The sequence below is a fragment of the Globicephala melas genome, chromosome 5 (genome assembly GCF_963455315.2).
Source record: "Globicephala melas chromosome 5, mGloMel1.2, whole genome shotgun sequence".
In the NCBI taxonomy this organism is placed as follows: domain Eukaryota; kingdom Metazoa; phylum Chordata; class Mammalia; order Artiodactyla; family Delphinidae; genus Globicephala; species Globicephala melas.
In genome coordinates this window covers 104,526,341-104,545,551 of record NC_083318.1, presented here as the reverse complement: position 1 = coordinate 104,545,551, position 19,211 = coordinate 104,526,341, and the positions used below count along the sequence as shown (strand labels likewise).

Sequence of the window (19,211 nt, the reverse complement as noted above, 5' to 3'; positions counted from 1 at the left end):
AGTCACCCTTGAGCATTTACTATAAGCTTCTTTTTCTCCTTATTTTGTAACATTGATACTACTTATGCCCACCACAGAACAAGATTAAGTTCTTTCTCTCATGAAATTCCTTCGAACTTTTACAGAGAGCATTATATTCTCCTGAATTTTCCTTCTACGGTTTATAAATTCCTAAGTCTTTTGACAACTACTTCTACAACATGGTTTGGGGTCTTCATCATCATCCTGGCTGTGAATTCAGTGCTTCAGTTCATCAGTCTCTCTGAAAACAATAACTGAAAATGAATTTGGGACTTCCCTGGTGGTCCAGTGGTTAAGAATCTGCCTTCCAATGCAGGGGATGCGGGTTCAATCCCTGGTCGGGGAACCAAGATCCCACATGCCGCGGGGCAACTAAGCCCATGCGCTGGAACTACTGAGTCAGTGGGCTCTAGAGCCCACGAGCCACAACTAGAGAGAAGACCGCGTGCCGCAACAAAGAACTAATGCAGCCAAATAAATAAATAAATAATTTTAAAAAAGAAATTAAATGAACTCAATTCCATAGATATGGTCTGACCTAGGCAGAACAGAATGAGATAATCACCTTATACCTTTCTAGACACAATTACATTACTGATTGCTATTGAATCCATTATCAACAAAAACCCTAGCAACTTTGGATTGGTTTGGCCAATACAAGCCTAATACTTGTCACAAAGCTGAGATAAGAAATTCTTCCTTTTTGCTAAATGAATTCTTATTCAGATTACTGTGTCTCAGTAAGGTACAGTAAAAATTAGCAGCTACTGCACATTGGCAGCTACTGAACATTGGCAATAAATATACACACTTTGAAATATACACACTCTGAATTACCTAAAATGTAATGCTACAGGACAGAACATCTCAGAGTCTAGTCTGTTTCCTGTACTCTTATCCAGGGTTAGTTCCCAGATTCACAACCTCCTCTCTATCTTCACTACCCTAGTTCTCACTGTTACCAACCTCAACTACTCTTTCTAGTCCTCTCACCCACATGTTGACAGATTATTCTGTTTATAGCACACAGCTAGCATCGTGGTATTAGTGATTTGCCTCTACTAGTTTACCCTGGCACTGAGTAAAGCCAACCAGTAATTATACTGGCATTTGATAATCAGTTCCTTCTCTCTCAGCAAACCCCGTAACTGCAACAGAGCATGATTCCCAGTCGTATGGACTATGCCGTGGATATGCAACATACGTTGAACACATATTTGTACGTATATAATGTATATAGGCATTCTTCCTTATATATAAGGAATTTCTTCACTCTGTAGAGCAGTTTAACTTTGCTGTTTGCTTCCCTCCTGCAAATAAAATAAGCATATCAAGAAATGAGAGATAGTCTCTAAGATCTGTCACACAGGTCTAAAGGGCTCAGGTCCCTCATCCCAAATGAAGTGAACAATACAAATCCAAAGTTCTGCGTGTTCTATTTTGTACCCTGTGATAAGGTACAAAGTAGTCTTTATATTTGATTTCTACATAACAAGCACCTTTTCGATCAAAATTAAATGCTGCAAGGGGCTCCTATAATTCCTCTATACTCCATCCAGTGCAGAATCTATCTGAGAAGTGAGGTTAAGTGCATGGATACAACAACAGTATTTTAGACCCACAAACAGCCTACCCCTGAGAGACAAAGTGTCTGGGGGAAAATAAAGATATCTCTAGTCTTCATTTTCTTAATTAATAAAACGACAGTGTTAGACTAGATAACTGCTAAGGTTCCCAACTAGTGCTAATACTCCATGAGTCTTTCATTCTGAATACTATTAGTCTCTAAGGGAAAAAAAATTCATATATATATCTCCAGCAGTTCCATTAACACAGACAGTTTGGTGAAACCTGAAAAGAGCTAACACACCTCAGCTAGAAAAACTGTCAACAAAGCAGAACAGAGAAACTGCATGTAGTTTGTTAGGACATAAATGAAGACCATAATAAGTTTAAGAATATAAAAATGATTAATTCTTTTAAGAAGTGTCATTTAAGTCAGCTTAAATTCAATCAAGAAGTGGTGTACATCAAATGCTTTCACAGTTCTGCAAAGGAAGAAATCTTCTGTATCAGTAAATTAACATTGAGACAGACCCTCGAATAAGCGGCATCTATTCTTTAGTATGCATATCACAAAGTCAAGGCTGGTAATACCATTAGTAGAACCACTCTTTCAAGTTTCCTTCAAGAGGGCAGATTTCAAAATCATGAGCTTATTTTGACAGATGTTTACCCCAAGCAGTGATTCCTAGACTAAATTACAGAAGGGTGGGCAAATGATTGAAGTAAACTGACTGCAGAAGAAAATGTTATGGGACCAGCTCTCAGAGAGGATAAGGCATAATCTAGATATACCAAATTTGGGTGCGACTTGACTACTACTGGCCTATAAACTCCTTTGAAGCAGGGGTTAAATCGTATTGAGTCTGTCATCACCCACAGCAGTTTGGCACATAAAGAGTATAGCTCTGAAAGGACTGACCACTGGGTCTAAGCTGAGCAGCCAAGAGATGACTGGGAGAACTGGAACCAGAGAACATATATTTATGAAGAAATACAAGAGCACGAGAAGGCAGGAATATGGTCAGCGCAAAGGTTGAAACCTTGGGAGTTCCAAATACCAACAAGGTTCAACATGCCCTAGAGTTGTGCTCTAAGGTGGCAAATGGGTTTATGGAAGGAAGACAGTAGTCTCAAGGAGGTAGGAAGAGGGAGGCTCAAGGGAGACAACAGTATAGATTTTGAAGTTGCTGATGACAAGAGAAACAAAGTACAGAGGGAAAAGACAATACAGGTGTCAGACTTAGTATGATTGGAGGCCTGGAGACCTAGAGAGCGTACTGCAGACTGACAGTCAGAAAGTGCAGAACCGAGGACAGGGACAGAACAACAGTCTGGAAGTCTACCCTCCTACCCACCTGGTGAGTCGGAGGGGAGTACCCCTTAAAGAAGTTTGCCCCCAACATGCAGGTATGGGACAAAGCAAAGTTTCATTTAAGATAAAGGGAGAGGGTACACACAAGAAAACAGCTGGGCATATAAAAATGTTTGATCAGTGTCCAAGCATGGTGGGAAGGCTAAAGTAGGGCATTATGGGGTGCCTGGACAGGCCTAGGATATATAAACAGATAATAGGGTTAAGAGCAAGAAGAGAACAGGAAATAAACTGAAAGCATGTCAGTGACCTGAGGACTTCTTCACAGGTAGTCCTGTTACTGAGGAATGTCAGGTCCCTCAGAGTTTCAGCTAGAGCACTGGTTTGAATATGATACTAAAAATGATACTAAGCAAAGGTCAGTTAGAACCAATATTAAGCAGCTTCTCAAATTTTTAATGCGGGGAGTGGTGAGATGTAGGAATGACTAAGAATCGGGAACTTACTCTTTCCCTTAAATTTGTTAGAAATTCTCACAATTCAACCACTGGTAACTTTTGTTTATCAACAAGGAAGGTTGAATAAAATTCTTATTTCAAGTTAAAAATCTAACTTCCAAAAGAATTTTTTGCTGGGACTATAAAAATGCACCTGAAGTCATAAGTTCAGTTTTTATCTCCTCTATATTTTTAGTTCAGCAAAAATGCTCAAAACAGAGGTCTTAATGATTTGGGAAATGAGTAAAACATGAACACCAATCAAAACACAAGTCCATAAACCAGCATTCTCCAAACAAGTCCATACTCTTGGCATAGGTGTGAAATTTTGCGTTTTTAGGTATAGAGCAAAAATAATTTCACACAGCTTTTCTGCTAAGAAAACAATTACTCAAGAGCATAAGAAAGGCTGATTACAGTCCAGAACACCAGGTCTCAACATGCAGGTCATTTTGCCTGACTGGTCTGGTGGCCCTTGGTGGTCCATGGTTTGAGGCTGCTACAACCCTGGAAAAGCAGAGTGGGCCAGGGGGGAAGGGCTGTGACTGAAGCAATGGGAGGGGGTCACCAGGATGGGCAGTGCAGACTCTCCCCCAGTGCTGAGACCTCTGACCTTCCCCACTAGGTTTCCCATATTTTTACTTTTCCTAAAGATGCTGATATATGAAAAATGAACACGAGTTCATAGAAGAGATTCCCATGGACCATTTTAATTCTTTCATTACACCTGTACAATTTAATTCAATTATAATGAATAAGACACAGCTCATTTCCAATCTGCAAGAGAAAGGAATGAAGCAGATCTTCTGCCCAGAAGCTCTGGTGAGTTTTCAGAGGATAAGGAGTGCTCCAGTCTCTTAAGCGCAGTCACACTTAGGATCAGGATGTACCCTGAGGTTATGCAACTTTCTTCCCTTTCCCCTCTCTCTCCCTCAGCCCCTCTTTCTCCTCCCTGCTTCTTTCCATGTACGTATGTACTTATGTATTTAATAACTCTTCTATTGCTCCTTATTTCTTCCTTTCCTTCTTTCTTGCCTGTATGTCACACAGCCCACTTATAAGCCCACTGCCTAGGATGGGGGAAAAAAGTTAAGATATTAACTTCTTCTATTCTCATTGTTCTGGGAATACCTTCAGTCTCCTAGATTTATTTATATGCTCAAATTTGAACTTGAAAGTAATTTAGGAGTTTGGGTAGGGCTTCTGGACACAAAAAATGTTTGAATTGTAAAAATAAAGGAGGGAGGGACTGAAAAACAATGATTTATTATGGCATAAAAAGAGAACTCTAAGTATATTCCTGTGTTGACTCCCTACCTCCCCACCTCCTGTTTGCTTAAGATATAAACAACATCATATATTTTCACTATGAAGAACAACTATTTTACTTTAGTATTATACTGGATTATTTATTTTAGAAAGTTTGTGGCAACTAGTTAACAATACCCCAAAGTTATGGAAATAGCTTGATTATACGAAGTTGGTCACTGTAATTTTATTTCTTTAAAATTATAAGGATGAAATATGTATACGAAATAATATTACTGAATTGCTTCAAAATAATATTGGAGAGGGCGCTTTCAAGATGGCAGAGGAATAAGACGTGGATATCACCTTGCTCCCCACAAATACAACAAAACTACATCTACATGTGGAACAACTCCTACAGAACATGTACTGAATGCTGGCAGAAGCCCTCAGACTTGCCAAAAGGGTCTTGGTACTGTGGCCCGGTGTCAGGCCTGAGCCTCTGAGGTGGGAGAGTCAAGTTCAGGACATTGGTCTGCCAGAGACTCCCTGGCCCCACATAATATCAAATGACAAGAGCTCTCCCAGAGATCTCCGTCTCAACGCTAAGACCCAGCTCCATTCAATGACCACCAAGTTAAAGTGCTGGACTCCCTATGCCAAACAATTAGCAAGACAGGAACACAAGCACACCCATTAGCACAGAGGCTGCCTAAAATCATAATAAGGTCACAAACACCCCAAAACACACCACCGGACATGGTCCTGCCCACCAGAAAGACAAGATCCACCAGAACACAGCCACCAGGCCCCTGCACCAGGAAGCCTACACAACCCACTGAAACAAACTTACCCACTGGACGCAGATAACAAAAACGACAGGAACTACGACCCTGCAGCCAGCAAAAAGGAGAACCCAAACACAGTAAGTTAAGCAAAATGAGAAGACAGAGAAACACACAGCAGATGAAGGAGCAAGGTAAAAACCCACCAGACCAAACAATGAAGAGGAAATAGGCAGTCTACCTGAAAAAGAATTCAGAGTAATGATAGTAAAGATGATCCAAAATCTTGGAAATAGAATGGAGAAAATACAAGAAACGTTTAATAAGGACCTAGAAGAACTAAAGAGCAAACAAACAATGATGAACAACACAATAAATGAAATTAAAAATCCTCTAGAAGGAATCAATAGCAGAATAACTGAGGCAGAGGATGGGATAAGAGACCTGGAAGATAAAATAGTGAAAATAACTACTGCAGAACAGAATAAAGAAAAAAGAATGAAAAGAATTAAGGACAATCTCAGAGACCTCTGGGACAACATTAAATGCACCAACATTCGAATTACAGGGGTCCCAGAAGAAGAAGAGAAAAAAAAAAGGGACTGAGAAAATATTTGAAGAGATTATACTTGAAAACTTCCCTAATATGGGAAAGGAAATAGTCAATGAAGTCCAGGAAACACAGAGAGTCCCATACAGGATAAATCCAAGGAGAAACACGCCAAGACACATATTAATCAAACATTCAAATATTAAATACAAAGAAAAAATATTAAAAGCAGAAAGGGAAAAGCAGCAATTAACATACAAGGGAATCCGCATAAGGATTCCCATAAGGTTAACAGCTAATCTTTCCACAGAAACTCTGCAAACCAGAAGGGAGTGGCAGGACATATTTAAAGTGATGACAGGGAAAAACGTACAACCAACATTACTCTACCCAGCAAGGATCTCATTCAGATTCGATGGAGAAATTAAAACCTTTACAGATAAGCAAAAGTTAAGAGAATTCAGCACCACCAAACCAGCTCTACAACAAATGCTAAAGGAACTTCTCTAGGCAGGAAACATAAGAGAAGGAAAAGACCTACAATAACAAACCCAAAACAATAAAGAAAATGGTAATAGGAAAATACATATTGATGACTACCCTACCTTAAATGTAAATGGATTAAATGCTCCAACCAAAAGACATAGGCTTGCTGAATGGATACAAAAACAAGACCCATATATATGCTGTCTACAAGAGACCCACTTCAGACCTAGGGACACATACAGACTGAAAGTGAGGGGATGGAAAAAGATATTCCAGGCAAATGGAAATCAAAAGAAAGCTGGAGTAGCAATTCTCATATTAGATAAAATAGACTTTAAAATAGAGAATGTTACAAGAGACAAGGAAGGACACTACATAATTATCAAGGGATCAATCCAAGAACAAGATATAACAATTATATATATATTATATAACCCAATATAGGAGCACCTCAATACATAAGGCAACTGCTAACAGCTATAAAAGAGGAAATCAACAGTAACAGAATAATAGTGGGGGACTTTAACACCTCACTTACACCAATGGACAGATCATCGAAACAGAAAATTAATAAGGAAACATGATGTAAATGATACAATAGACCAGATAGATTTAATTGATATTTATAGGACATTCCATCCAAAAACAGCAGATTACACTTTCTTCTCAAGTGCGCATGGAACATCCTCCAGGATAGATCATATCTTGGGTCACAAATCAAGCCTCAGTAAATTTAAGAAAATTGAAGAAAACTGAAATCATATCAAGCATCTTTTCTGACCACAACGCTATGAGATTAGAAATGAATTACAGAGGAAAAAACGTAAAAAACACAAACACATAGAGGCTAAACAGTATATTACTAACTAACCAAGAGATCACTGAGGAAATCGAAGAGGAAATCAAAATATACCTAGGGACAAATGACAATGAAAACATGACGATTCAAAACCTATGGGATGCAGCAAAAGCAGTTCAAAGAGGGAAGTTTATAGCTATACAAGCCTACCTCAAGAAACTAGAAAAATCTGAAACAAACAATCTAACCTTACACCTAAAGGAACTAGAGAAAGAAGAACAAACAAAACCCAAAGTTAGCAGAAGGAAAGAAATCATAAATTTCAGAGCACAAATAAATGAAAGAGAAACAAAGAAAACAATAGCAAAGATCAATAAAACTAAAAGCTGGTTCTTTGAGAACATAAACAAAATTGATAAACCTTTAGCCAGACTAATCAAGAAAAAAAGGGAGGGCTTCCCTGGTGGCACAGTGGTTGAGAGTCCACCTGCCGATGCAGGGGACACGGGTTCTTGCCCTGGTCCAGGAAGATCCCACATGCCGCAGAGTGGCTGGGTCCGTGAGCCTTGGCCGCTGAGCCTGCACGTCCAGAGCCTGTGCTCCGCAACACGAGAGGCCACAACAGTGAGAGGCCCGCGTACCGCAAAAAAAAAAAAAAAAAAGCAAAAAAGGGAGAAGACTTAAATCAATAGAATTAGAATTGAAAAAGGAGAAGTAACAACTGACACTACAGAAATACAAAGGATCATGAGAGATTACTACAAGCAACTATATGCCAATAAAATGGACAACCTGGAAGAAATGGACACATTCTTAAAAAGCACAACCTTCTGAGACTGAACTAGGAAGAAATAGAAAATATAACCAGACCAATCACAAGCACTGAAATTGAAACTGTCATTAAAAATCTTCCAACAAACAAAAGCCCAGGACCAAATGGCTTCACAGGCGAATTCTATCAAGTATTTAGAGAAGAGCTAACACCTATCCTTCTCAAACTCTTCCAAAATATAGCAGCGGGAGGAACACTCCCAAACTCATTCTAGGGGCCACCATCACCCTGATACAAAAACCAGAGAAAGATGCCACAAAGAAAGAAAACTACAGGCCAATATCACTGATGAACACAGATGCAAAAATCCTCAACAAAATACTAGCAAGCAGAATCCAACAGCACATTAAAAGGATCATACACCATCATGAAGTGGGGTTTATCCCAGGAACGCAAGGTTTCTTCAATATACACAAATAAATCAATGTGATACACCATATTAACAAACTGAAGGAGAAAAACCATATGATCATGTCAAAAGATGCAGAAAAAGCTTTCGACAAATTTCAACACCCATTTATGATAAAAACCCTCTGGAAAGTAGGCATAGAGGGAACCTACCTCAACATAATAAAGGCCATATATGACAAACCCACAGCCAACATCCTTCTCAATGGTGAAAAATTGAAACCATTTCCACTAAGATCAGGAACAAGACAAGGTTGCCCATTCTCACCACTATTATTCAACATAGTTTTGGAAGTTTCACCCACAGCAATCAGAGAAGAAAAATAAATAAAAGGAATCCAAATTGGAAAAGAAGAAGTAAAACTGTCACTGTTTGCAGATGATATGATACTATACATAGAGAATCCTAAAGAAGCTACCAGAAAACTGCTAGAGCTAAACAATGAATTTGGTAGAGTAGCCAGATATAAAATTAATGCACAGAAATCTCTTGCATTCCTATACACTAATGATGAAAAATTAAAAGAGAAATTAAGGGAACACTCCCATTTACCATTGGAACAAAAAGAATAAAATACCTAGGAATACACCTACCTAAGGAGACAAAAGACCTGTATGCAGAAAACTATAAGACACTGATGAAAGAAATTAAAGATGATATAAACAGATGGAGAGATACACCATGTTCTTGGATTGGAAGGATCAACATTGTGGAAATGACTGTACTATCCAAAGCAATCTACGTATTCAATGCAATCCCTATCGAACTACCAAAGACATTTTTCACAGAACTAGAACAAAAAATTTTACAATTTGTATGGAAACACAAAAGACCCTGAATAGCCCAAGCCATCTTGAGAAAGAAAAACAGACCTGGAGGAATCAGGCTCCCGGACTTCAGACTATACTACAAAGCTACAGTAATCAAGACAATATGGTACTGGCACAAAAACAGAAAGATAGATCAATGGAACAGGATAGAAAGCCCAGAGATAAACCGATGCACATATGGTCACCTTATCTTTGATTAAGGAGGCAAGAATATACAATGGAGAAAAGATAGTCTCTTCAGTAAGTGGTGCTGGGAAAACTGGACAGCTACATGTAAAAGAATAAAATTAGAACACTCCCTAACACCATACACAAAAATAAATTCAAAATGGATTAAAGACCTAAATATAAGGCCAGACATTACAAAACTCTTAGAGGAAAACACAGGCAGAACACTCCATGACATATATCACAGCAAGATCCTTTATGACCCACCTCCTAGAGAAATGGAAATAAATACAAAAATAAACAAATGGGACCTAATGAAATTTAAAAGCTTTTGAACAGCAAAGGAAACCATAAACAAGACGAAAAGAGAACCCTCAGAATGGGAGGAGATATTTGCAAACGAAGCAACTGACAAAGGATTAATCTCCAAAATATACAAGCAGCTCATGAAGCTCAATATCAAAACAACAAACAACCCAATCAAAAAATGGGCAGAAGGGCTTCCCTGGTGGTGCAGTGGTTGAGAGTCTGCCTGTTGATGCAGGGGACACGGGTTTGTGTCTGGGAAGATCCCATATGCTGCGGAGCAGCTAGACCCGTGGGCCATGGCCGCTGAGCCTTCACGTCTGGAGCCCACGCTCTGCAACGGGAGAGGCCACAACAGTGAGAGGCCCACGTACCGCAAAAAAAAAAAAGGCAGAAGACCTAAATAGACATTTCCTCAAAGAAGATATACATATTGCCAACAAACACATGAAAGGATGCTCAACATCACTAATCATTAGAGAAATGCAAATCAAAACTACAATGAGGTATTACTTCACACCAGTCAGAATGGCCATCATCAAAAAACCTACAAACAATAAATGCTGGAGAGGGTGTGGAGAAAAGGGAACCCTCTTGCCCTGTGGGTGGGAATGTAAGTTGATACAGCCACTATGGAGAACGGTATGGAGGTTCCTCAAAAAAATAAAAATAGAACTACCATACGACCCAGCAATCCCACTACTGGGCATATACCCTGAGAAAACCATAATTCAAAAAGAGGCATGTACCACAATGTTCATTGCAGCTCTATTTACAACAGCCAGGACACGGAAACAACCTAAGTGTCCATCGACAGATGAATGGATAAAGAAGATGTGGCACATATATACAATGGAATATTACTCAGCTATAAAAAGAAATGAAATTGAGTTATTTGTAGTGAGGTGGATGGACCTAGAGACTGTCATACGGAGGAAGTAAGTCAAAGAGAAAAACAAATACCACATGCTAACCCATATATATGGAATCTAAAGAAAAGAAAAAAGGTTCTGAAGAACCTAGGGGCAGGACAGGAATAAAGACGCAGACATAGAGAATGGACTTGAGGACACAGGAATGGGGAAGGGTAAGCAGGGACGAAGTGAGAGAGTGGCATGGGCATATATACACTACCAAATGTAAAACAGATAGCTAGTGGGAAGCAGCCACCTAGCACAGGGAGATCAGCTCGGTGCTTTGTGTCCACCTAGAGGGGCAGGATAGGGAAGGTGTGAGGGAGATGCAAGAGGGAGAAGATATGGGGATTTATGTATATGTATAGCTGATTCACTTTGTTATAAGGCAGAAACTAACACACCATTGGAAAGCAATTATACTCCAATAAAGATGTTTAAAAAATAATAATAATATTGCACAAGAGGATACAAAATTCATGAAGCTGTAGATGTATGATTGCATACTTTTTTATATGTCCATTAGACTTTATTAAAAAGTTTACATATAAAAAATAATAACAGAGGAGGAGAAGTTAAGAAGGGTGTAGTTAAAACAAGATTATCCATGAATTGACAACTCATGGTGAGGTGGGTGGTGAGTACTATTCTATTTTTGTATGTGTTGCAACTTTTCATAATAAAAGATGCTATAAAATGTTACTTTGGAAACTTGAACAACTGTAAGATTCAGATGCATGGTATAAAAGCAGTATATCTTTTAAATAAGACTTTGATTTAAGGTTTAGTGCATTAAAAATGAAAAATCAATTTTTCTTTGCAATTTTGTTGAAACTGACAATTTTTCCACAAAAAATTCTTGTCATAATTACGAAGGAAGACTCTATAAACTACGATGTATAGGTGTAGTAATTCTTGTGGAAAATTGTTCACATTCTGTCGTATACTACAATAAATTTATGATTGTAAATAAGAGAAAGAAATAATAAAATCTGTCTCCTAAAGACACAGTCAATAAGTTGGTTCTGATATGAGTGAAACTAATAGTTCTAGTGTATCATAACTATGTATGGACATGTTTTGCATTAATTCTATTTTATTCATTCCCTCTCTATCTCTTAAGATTCAGTAATATTTATCAAGTACTGTGAGATAACCAGCAGCCCTAGAGAGATATATTAAATGCAGATTACATATTATATGCATTCCCCAACTTACAGAAGGGTTATGTTCTAAAAGTTTTTCTGTAAATAAGCATTTTGGGACTCATATCACATTTTCCCACTGAAACAATTTTATAAAAGGTAGTTAGGTCAATCAGGCCACCCCACAGAAACTATAAAGTTCAAACTTACTGGACCTATTACATTTTACTGCAGCGCTGTGGGCTTTTTTTTCCCCCAACTAACCACCTTGTACGACTATTTCTTTGATAAATGCAATAGGGATTCTAGGAATACTTCTCTTGTCAGAGGCTCTGTGTACACATACACACACACCCCTTACCTGGGTCTATGTGCCAAAATGTTCCTTAGTTATCAGAGTATGCAGAGTGGAGCAGAGTTTAGATGAGGGGCTCTTGCATTTGAAGGCTGCAGGGAGTTGGGGTTCTAGAGCTTACTAAGGGGCAGTAGTCTTGGGAGGTTCTATGGTAACTGTTCCTACTGGGTGTCACAGATATAGGGCAGAGATGGGGGATTATAACTTTCACGAGGTTTATCTTCTAGAAAATCGTTTTTTTAAAAAATTAGACACTTCCTAATAATCACTTTTAATATGAATTTTTAAATGTTTATAAACTCAGAGCAAAATAAATTATAGGTTACTTTTATGTACTTTAGCTGCATCCTAAGCTATAACAATAATCTCTTCTCCCTGACTGGACAGACACAGGCCTCCCTCCACCCACCACAGGGAGAGGATGCCAGCAGGAGGTCCTGGAAATGAGTGTTTAATCTAAGGAGAGGGATGCCTCTATTTGGGATCAACTTTTCTACCCCACTCCAAGGCAACTAGGTTTCTTTGCTTTGAATATTTTTATGCCACAGAATGTTTCCTTGGATACAAGAAAAAGGTGTAAAAAGCCACAGAGATAAAATGACTTAATTTCATATGTAAACACTTTCTTATACGCCTATTAATTTGAAAGAAAAATACATAGAGATTCAATATTTACATAAAACTACTAGGCCTAATACCACATACAGTTTCTTCTTTTTTCTTTTAAATTCAGAACTCCATGAACATGCTTCAATTATGCAGTGCTACCATACCATTATAAGATTGTAAATGTATTTTTATAAAGTCCAGGTCCATAAATATGACACAACTTTCCAGATTCACTATAGAATCATATCAGAAATCAAGAGTTGCAGATTCTTCCCTGTCTCAAACTCAGCCGACGTTTATTCCACTTGCCTGCATAGGTGTTGGCCTTGTTCAGGAGGTCTGTGCATGCGTGCATATCAGCGAAAGCCCGGATTCCTAAGCAGTTGACAGGGTGAAGCTGAGATTCCAAAAATTCACAGCAAGTCTTCTTCACATCCTGTAACTGTAACAGACCAGCTGCTGGGAGAAGTACCTATAACACACAAGTAAGCATGGTTAGGCAACTGGCTAGGAAAAGTTTCACTGTTCACTGTGTCTATAGAGGGCTTAGGGGTCCAGCTACATCTCAAGATCTGCATCCAGACCCCAGCATCCCAAAGAAGAGTAATGTAACAATTATTTGCAAAAAGGGTGATGCCTCCTTCCATTCCCCATAATTTCTATGGAATCTTTCAAAGATCTCTTCTTGTTCACAAGAATATAAGAGATATCAGATCATATTAGATTAATGATTCTTTTCATAAGCAGAAATAAAATGTTCCTTTGAATTTTAAAAACATAAATTATTAGGCTGTTAGGGGGTGCTATGGTTCAGTGAAAATGGTTTTCTTCCCTTAGTTCAAGCAGTCATGAGCTTCAGTGAATTTGTGGGGAAGGGGTGAGCACAGAGTAATATATGCCACAACAAAGCTTCATTCTGTTTTTCCACTGTCTCTGAGTAACACCACAAACTGCTTTCCTTAGGGGGATAGAACAATTTAAAACTCCACAGTCTAACTACAATCAAACAGTTTCTCTGAAATGTAATGTAGTGCTAAAACAACCCATAAAGAGTAATTGCCTAATAATAACTTTTTAATTTGTATTTTTATTTCAATAACTCCAAGAGATTTTGTATTAATTAGGTTATTCTTTGGGATTTAACCAGTATCTTTACTAGAAATACTACATCCAACACTACAACTGCTTTTCAAATAGGTCAATGATGGAAAAATTCTTCCTTGTAAATGAATTAGTATGATGCTATGTAAAGGACCATATTTGAAAATCAAATTGGAAAACTTCTTAAAAAAAACTTCATAAAACTTCATAAAAAAGAAGTTTGCAAGTCCTTCTATAAAAGCCAAAGGGGAAAAAAACCCTATCAGAATAGTCAATTTAAGAAAAGGTCACATTGGCATATTAGCATAAAAAATAAATAAGATCTAAGTTCCTTCCAGAACTGACTTCCATATATGCCAAGCTGCAGCCCAAAGAGGAAAAGAGAAAAGAGATAGTAGTTTTGAATATCCTTTACAATTTCCCTAAATGTATGTAGTAAGTCCTAAATGTGGAAGAGAAAGAGTGCATTCGTATCTTTCTGTAACACAAACTACTCTATTTTCTTAAAGGAACCACAGCAGCTTTAACTCTCAGATCTAAAGGCTGTGGGCCCGCATGTACACAATCAAATGGTTATGAAGCAAGGACTAAGAGGACAACTCTTTGTGTTTTAGTCCAACTCCAACAACTAATATTAGTTTTTTCTGAAAACAAGGAAACAGTACCTGGTGATAATGTCTTTTCCTTCTAAATTTAACAAAAATAAAGTGTAAATAATTCTGTTTATAGCCGAATCTTTTGTATAATATATATAGTGTGTTTCATTATGTTATGGGAATGAATCTCCATGGAAGGCTTTAGTTGCTGACAATTTGCAAGTTGGAGTTTTTCTACACTGGTATAATTGTGCTCTGAAGTAACGTAAAGTACATTCCAAGATGCTTAACTGTGCAGCCATTTAATTCAGCAAATACATATAGTTAAGTGGTCTTCAGCATAAGATTCAATCTCTGTGAAATTTGCACAAATATCAGTAGTAATGATCACCCACCTAATCAGCATCTTCCCAGAGACAACAAAGTGTAATACAGTAGTACTCAAATTGCTTCGTAATACAGAAAGACAGGGATCCTTGAGGGGGAAAGCAGCCAAGCAGAAGCAGGTTCACTCACGCATTGTTGGTGAGTGTGTACACTGGTTCAACCTCCATGAAGAGCAATTTGTCTACTTAATCAAAATTACAAATGCACATATCCTCCAACCCAGAAATTTAACCTACAGATACACTAACATATGCACAAAAGCTCACACACACAAGACATTCATTAGAGCATTATTGTGGGTAATAGCAGAAGTTAGAAAAAAGCCTAAATGTCCACCGTAAGGAGACTGGTTGAACACTGGTGATCATCCATTCGATGGAACACTGCAACCATTCAAAAGAATGAGGAAACTATATGAATGGGAAAATTTCTAAGATACATTCTTAAGGGAAAAAAAATCAGCAACTGGTTCATACTATGCTGACATACACATACACACCCATATTTATATACATATTCATCTAAAAAAGCAGCTATATCAGACTTTTAAAAATTTATTTTGCTTCCTTGACTTCAAGTTCATCACTACCAAGTCTAGACCTACCCTATCAGGAGACTGAAATTCATAAAACTGTAGAATCCCAGATCTGGAAAGGATATGGCAAGTCATGTAGGCCAGAGATATAAAAGTTATTTTAATTGTAGGCCACATGGCTAGAGATTCACATATAATTTTTTATTGATGGCAATGATGGGTCAAGTGGTTCCATGCCTGGCAAACATAAGTACACTTTAAATGTTAGTAACATGTGTAAAATGAATTTATTTATATTTTACTTTTATCAGTAAATCCTTCAAAAATGCCTCAGCTTTATGATGTAACTTTACTAGGATTAAACTTCAATAGCTCATAATTATTAAATAATTATATATGCTTCAAAAACAATTAATAACTGGCCCAGGCTTACTAACATGATGAAAACAGGAAAGCAGCTGGGACCACACCAAATGCCCATATTACTCTATGTATCAGACAACCAGCTAAAAAACCAAACAAACAAAACATGCTCAAATTACAGATGAACCATATCCCACAATCAGAATCAAACAGCTGGCGGCCTATGAGCTAGATGCCTTGGGATCAAGTCAAATCAAACCTCCTGATTTGTCTGATGAAGAAACCAAATCCTAGAGAAGCCAAAAGATCTGAACAAGTTGCACAGAGATAGTGATATAAAATTCACCAACTCTTTGGTCTATTACTCTTTCCACTACCTTGAGCCCCACCTGTAGATGCAGAATGGAAGTGCTTGTCTAATTTCTAAATCTGCAATGTTGCTCTTTTCAGAAGAGTAATAAAGACGAAAATCACTTCAACCAAATTCATGCAGTTTGCTTCCGTTTACTGACTAATTACTGTGTCGGGCACTGTCTTAAGCACTTGACAGGCAACAACACCTCATTACCCCCATTAGACACAATGAATACAGAGGCTGGGAGAAGCAAGTAAGTTGCCCAAGGTCACACACCTGGATGGGATGCTAGGAGAGAGGTATTAACCAAAGTGGGTATAATGCTTTTAGATGGCACAGACGAACATTCTCATGTTAATAGTTGGGAACATCTTTAAAGTTACTGTCTATTTATTTCAATAAAATAAATTCTTAAGGAAATTTAAGCAAAAACTGAGTCATGAAGATAAAAACATTACGTATTTAATAGTATGAGCACTACAGAATATAGCAAATCATGAAGGTGGCACACAAATTACTGATTTGGGAGATCAGATTTAGTATCCTAATCTTTCAATATTGGATATCATTCTGGCTTCTGTGGTTTTTACATATCGCTGAAAAGGAAGATGTGCTTTTTAATCTGGGGGGATCATAATCCCATGGTTTATTTTCTACAAAGTGGATTAACTGTACAGTTAGTAACAAATGTGGGAAACACCTATATTGTGAAGAGATGGTTTCTTAATGTGCTATTCAGGTCACAAAAATATCTTGGGCATTATAATTAAGAGATCTGAAGAATAAATTTATGTCTCTAAAACTAATTTTTCTGAGCTCTCTAAAGAAGTAATTGAATAGTGCTGCTTCATATATGAAATGGAAGTATATATATATATATTTTTAAAGAATAGCTTTATTACTTTGCCAGGCAAAGGGGGACACAGCAGCCTCCTGCCTCAAAAAACTATGTGTTCCAACCCAGGAGGATTTGATAAGGCGTTTTATAACAGTACTTCCCAAGGGATGGGTTGCTGACAAGATTACGGTGTGTGCAGGGTCTCAGGTCCTTGGTCTCCTAATCTTTTTTTTTTAATTTTTAAATTTAATTTATTTTTTTATACAGCAGGTTCTTCTTAGTCATCAATTTTATTCACATCAGTGTATACATGTCAATCCCACTCACCCAATTCATCACACCACCACCGACACCCCACCGCGGCTTTCCCCACTTGGTGTCCATATGTTTGTTCTCTACATCTGTGTCTCAATTTCTGCCCTGAAAACTGGTTCATCTGTACCATTTTTCTAGGTTCCACATATACGCGTTAATATACGATATTTGTTTTTCCCTTTCTGACTTACTGCACTCTGTATGACTGTCTCCAGATCCATCCACGTCTCAACAAATGACCCAATTTCGTTCCGTTTTACGGCTGAGTAATATTCCGTTGTATATATGTACCACATCTTCTTTAAACATTCATCAGTCGATGGGCATTTAGGTTGCTTCCATAACCTGGCTATTGTAAATAGTGCTGCAATGAACATTGGGCTGCATGTGCCTTTTTGAATTATGGTTTTCTCTGGGTATATGACCAGTAGCGGGATTGCTGGATCATATGGTAATTCTATTTTTAGTTTTTTGAGGAACCTGCATACTGTTCTCCATAGTGGCTGTATCAATTTACATTCCCACCATCAGTGCAACACGGTTCCCTTTTCTCCACACCCTCTCCAGCATTTGTTGTTTGTACATTTTCTGATGATGCCTATTCTAACTGGTCTGAGGTAATACCTCATTGTAGTTTTGATTTGCATTTCTCTAATAATTAGTGATGTTGAGCAGCTTTTCATGTGCTTCTTGGCCATCTGTATGTCTTCATTGGAGAAATGTCTATTTAGGTCTTCTGCCCATTTTTGGATTGGATTGTTGGTTTTTTTAATATTGAGCTACATGAGCTGTTTATATATTTTGGAGATTAATACTTTGCCCGTTGATTCATTTGAAAATATTTTCTCCCATTCTGAGGGTTATCCTTTTTTCTAGTTTATGGTTTACTTTGCTGTGCAAATGCTCTGAAGTTACATTAGGTCCCATTTGTTTATTTTTGTTTTTTTTTTCCATTACTGTAGGAGGTGGATCAAAAAAGATCTTGCTGTGATTTATCTCAAAGAGTGTTCTTCCTATGTTTGCCTCTAAGAGTTTTATAGAGTCTGGTCTTGTATTTAGGTCTCTAATCCATTTTGACTTTATTTTTGTGTATGGTGTTGGGAAGTGCTCTAATTTCATTCTTTTACATGTAGCTGTCCAGTTTTCCCAGCACCACTTATTGAAGAGACTGTCTTTTCTCCATTGTATATCCTTGCCTCCTTTGTCATAGATTAGTTGAACATAGGTGTGTGGGTTTATCTCTGGGCTTTCTATCCTGTTCCATTAACCTATATCTCTGTTTTTGTGCCAGTACCATATTATCTTGATTACTGTAGCTTTGTAGTATGGACTGAAGTCAGGGAGTCTGATTCCTCCAGCTCCGTTTATTTCCCTCAAGACTGCTTTGGCTATTTGGGGTCTTTTGTGTCTCCATACAAATTTTAAGATTTTTTGTTCTACTTCCTTAAAAAATGCCATTGGTAATTTGATAGGGATTGTTTTGAATCTGTAGATTGCTTTGAGTAGTATAGTCATTTTAACAATATTGATTCTTCCAATCCAAGAACATGGTATATCTCTCCATCTGTTTGTATCATCTTTAATTTCTTTCACCAGTGTCTTACAGTTTTCTGCATACAGGTCTTTTGTCTCCCTAGGTAGGTTTATTCCTAGGTATTTTATTCTTTTTGTTGCAGTGGTAACTGGGAGTATTTCCTTAATTTCTCTTTCAGATTTTTCATCATTAGTGTGTAGGAATGCAAGAGATTTCTGTGCATTAATTTTGTATCCTGCTACTTCACCAAATTCATTGTTTAGCTCTAGCAGTTTTCTGGTGGCATCTTTAGGATTCTCCATGTATAGTATCATGCTGTCTGCAAACAGTGACAGTTTCACTTATTCTTTTCCAT

General features: G+C 37.7%; 1 protein-coding gene across 3 annotated transcripts in view; it reads right to left on the bottom strand.

Annotated features, from left to right (window-relative positions):
• The window catches only part of KLHL2 (kelch like family member 2), a 125,005-nt gene that overhangs the window by 40,894 nt on the left and 64,900 nt on the right, over nucleotides 1–19,211 (bottom strand). For all 3 annotated transcript variants that reach the window (XM_030847063.2, XM_060299640.1, XM_030847073.3), the window contains one exon: nucleotides 13,142–13,304. In XM_030847063.2, the coding sequence (XP_030702923.1) occupies nucleotides 13,142–13,304 (163 nt within the window). The remainder of the gene's footprint in view (nucleotides 1–13,141; nucleotides 13,305–19,211) is intronic.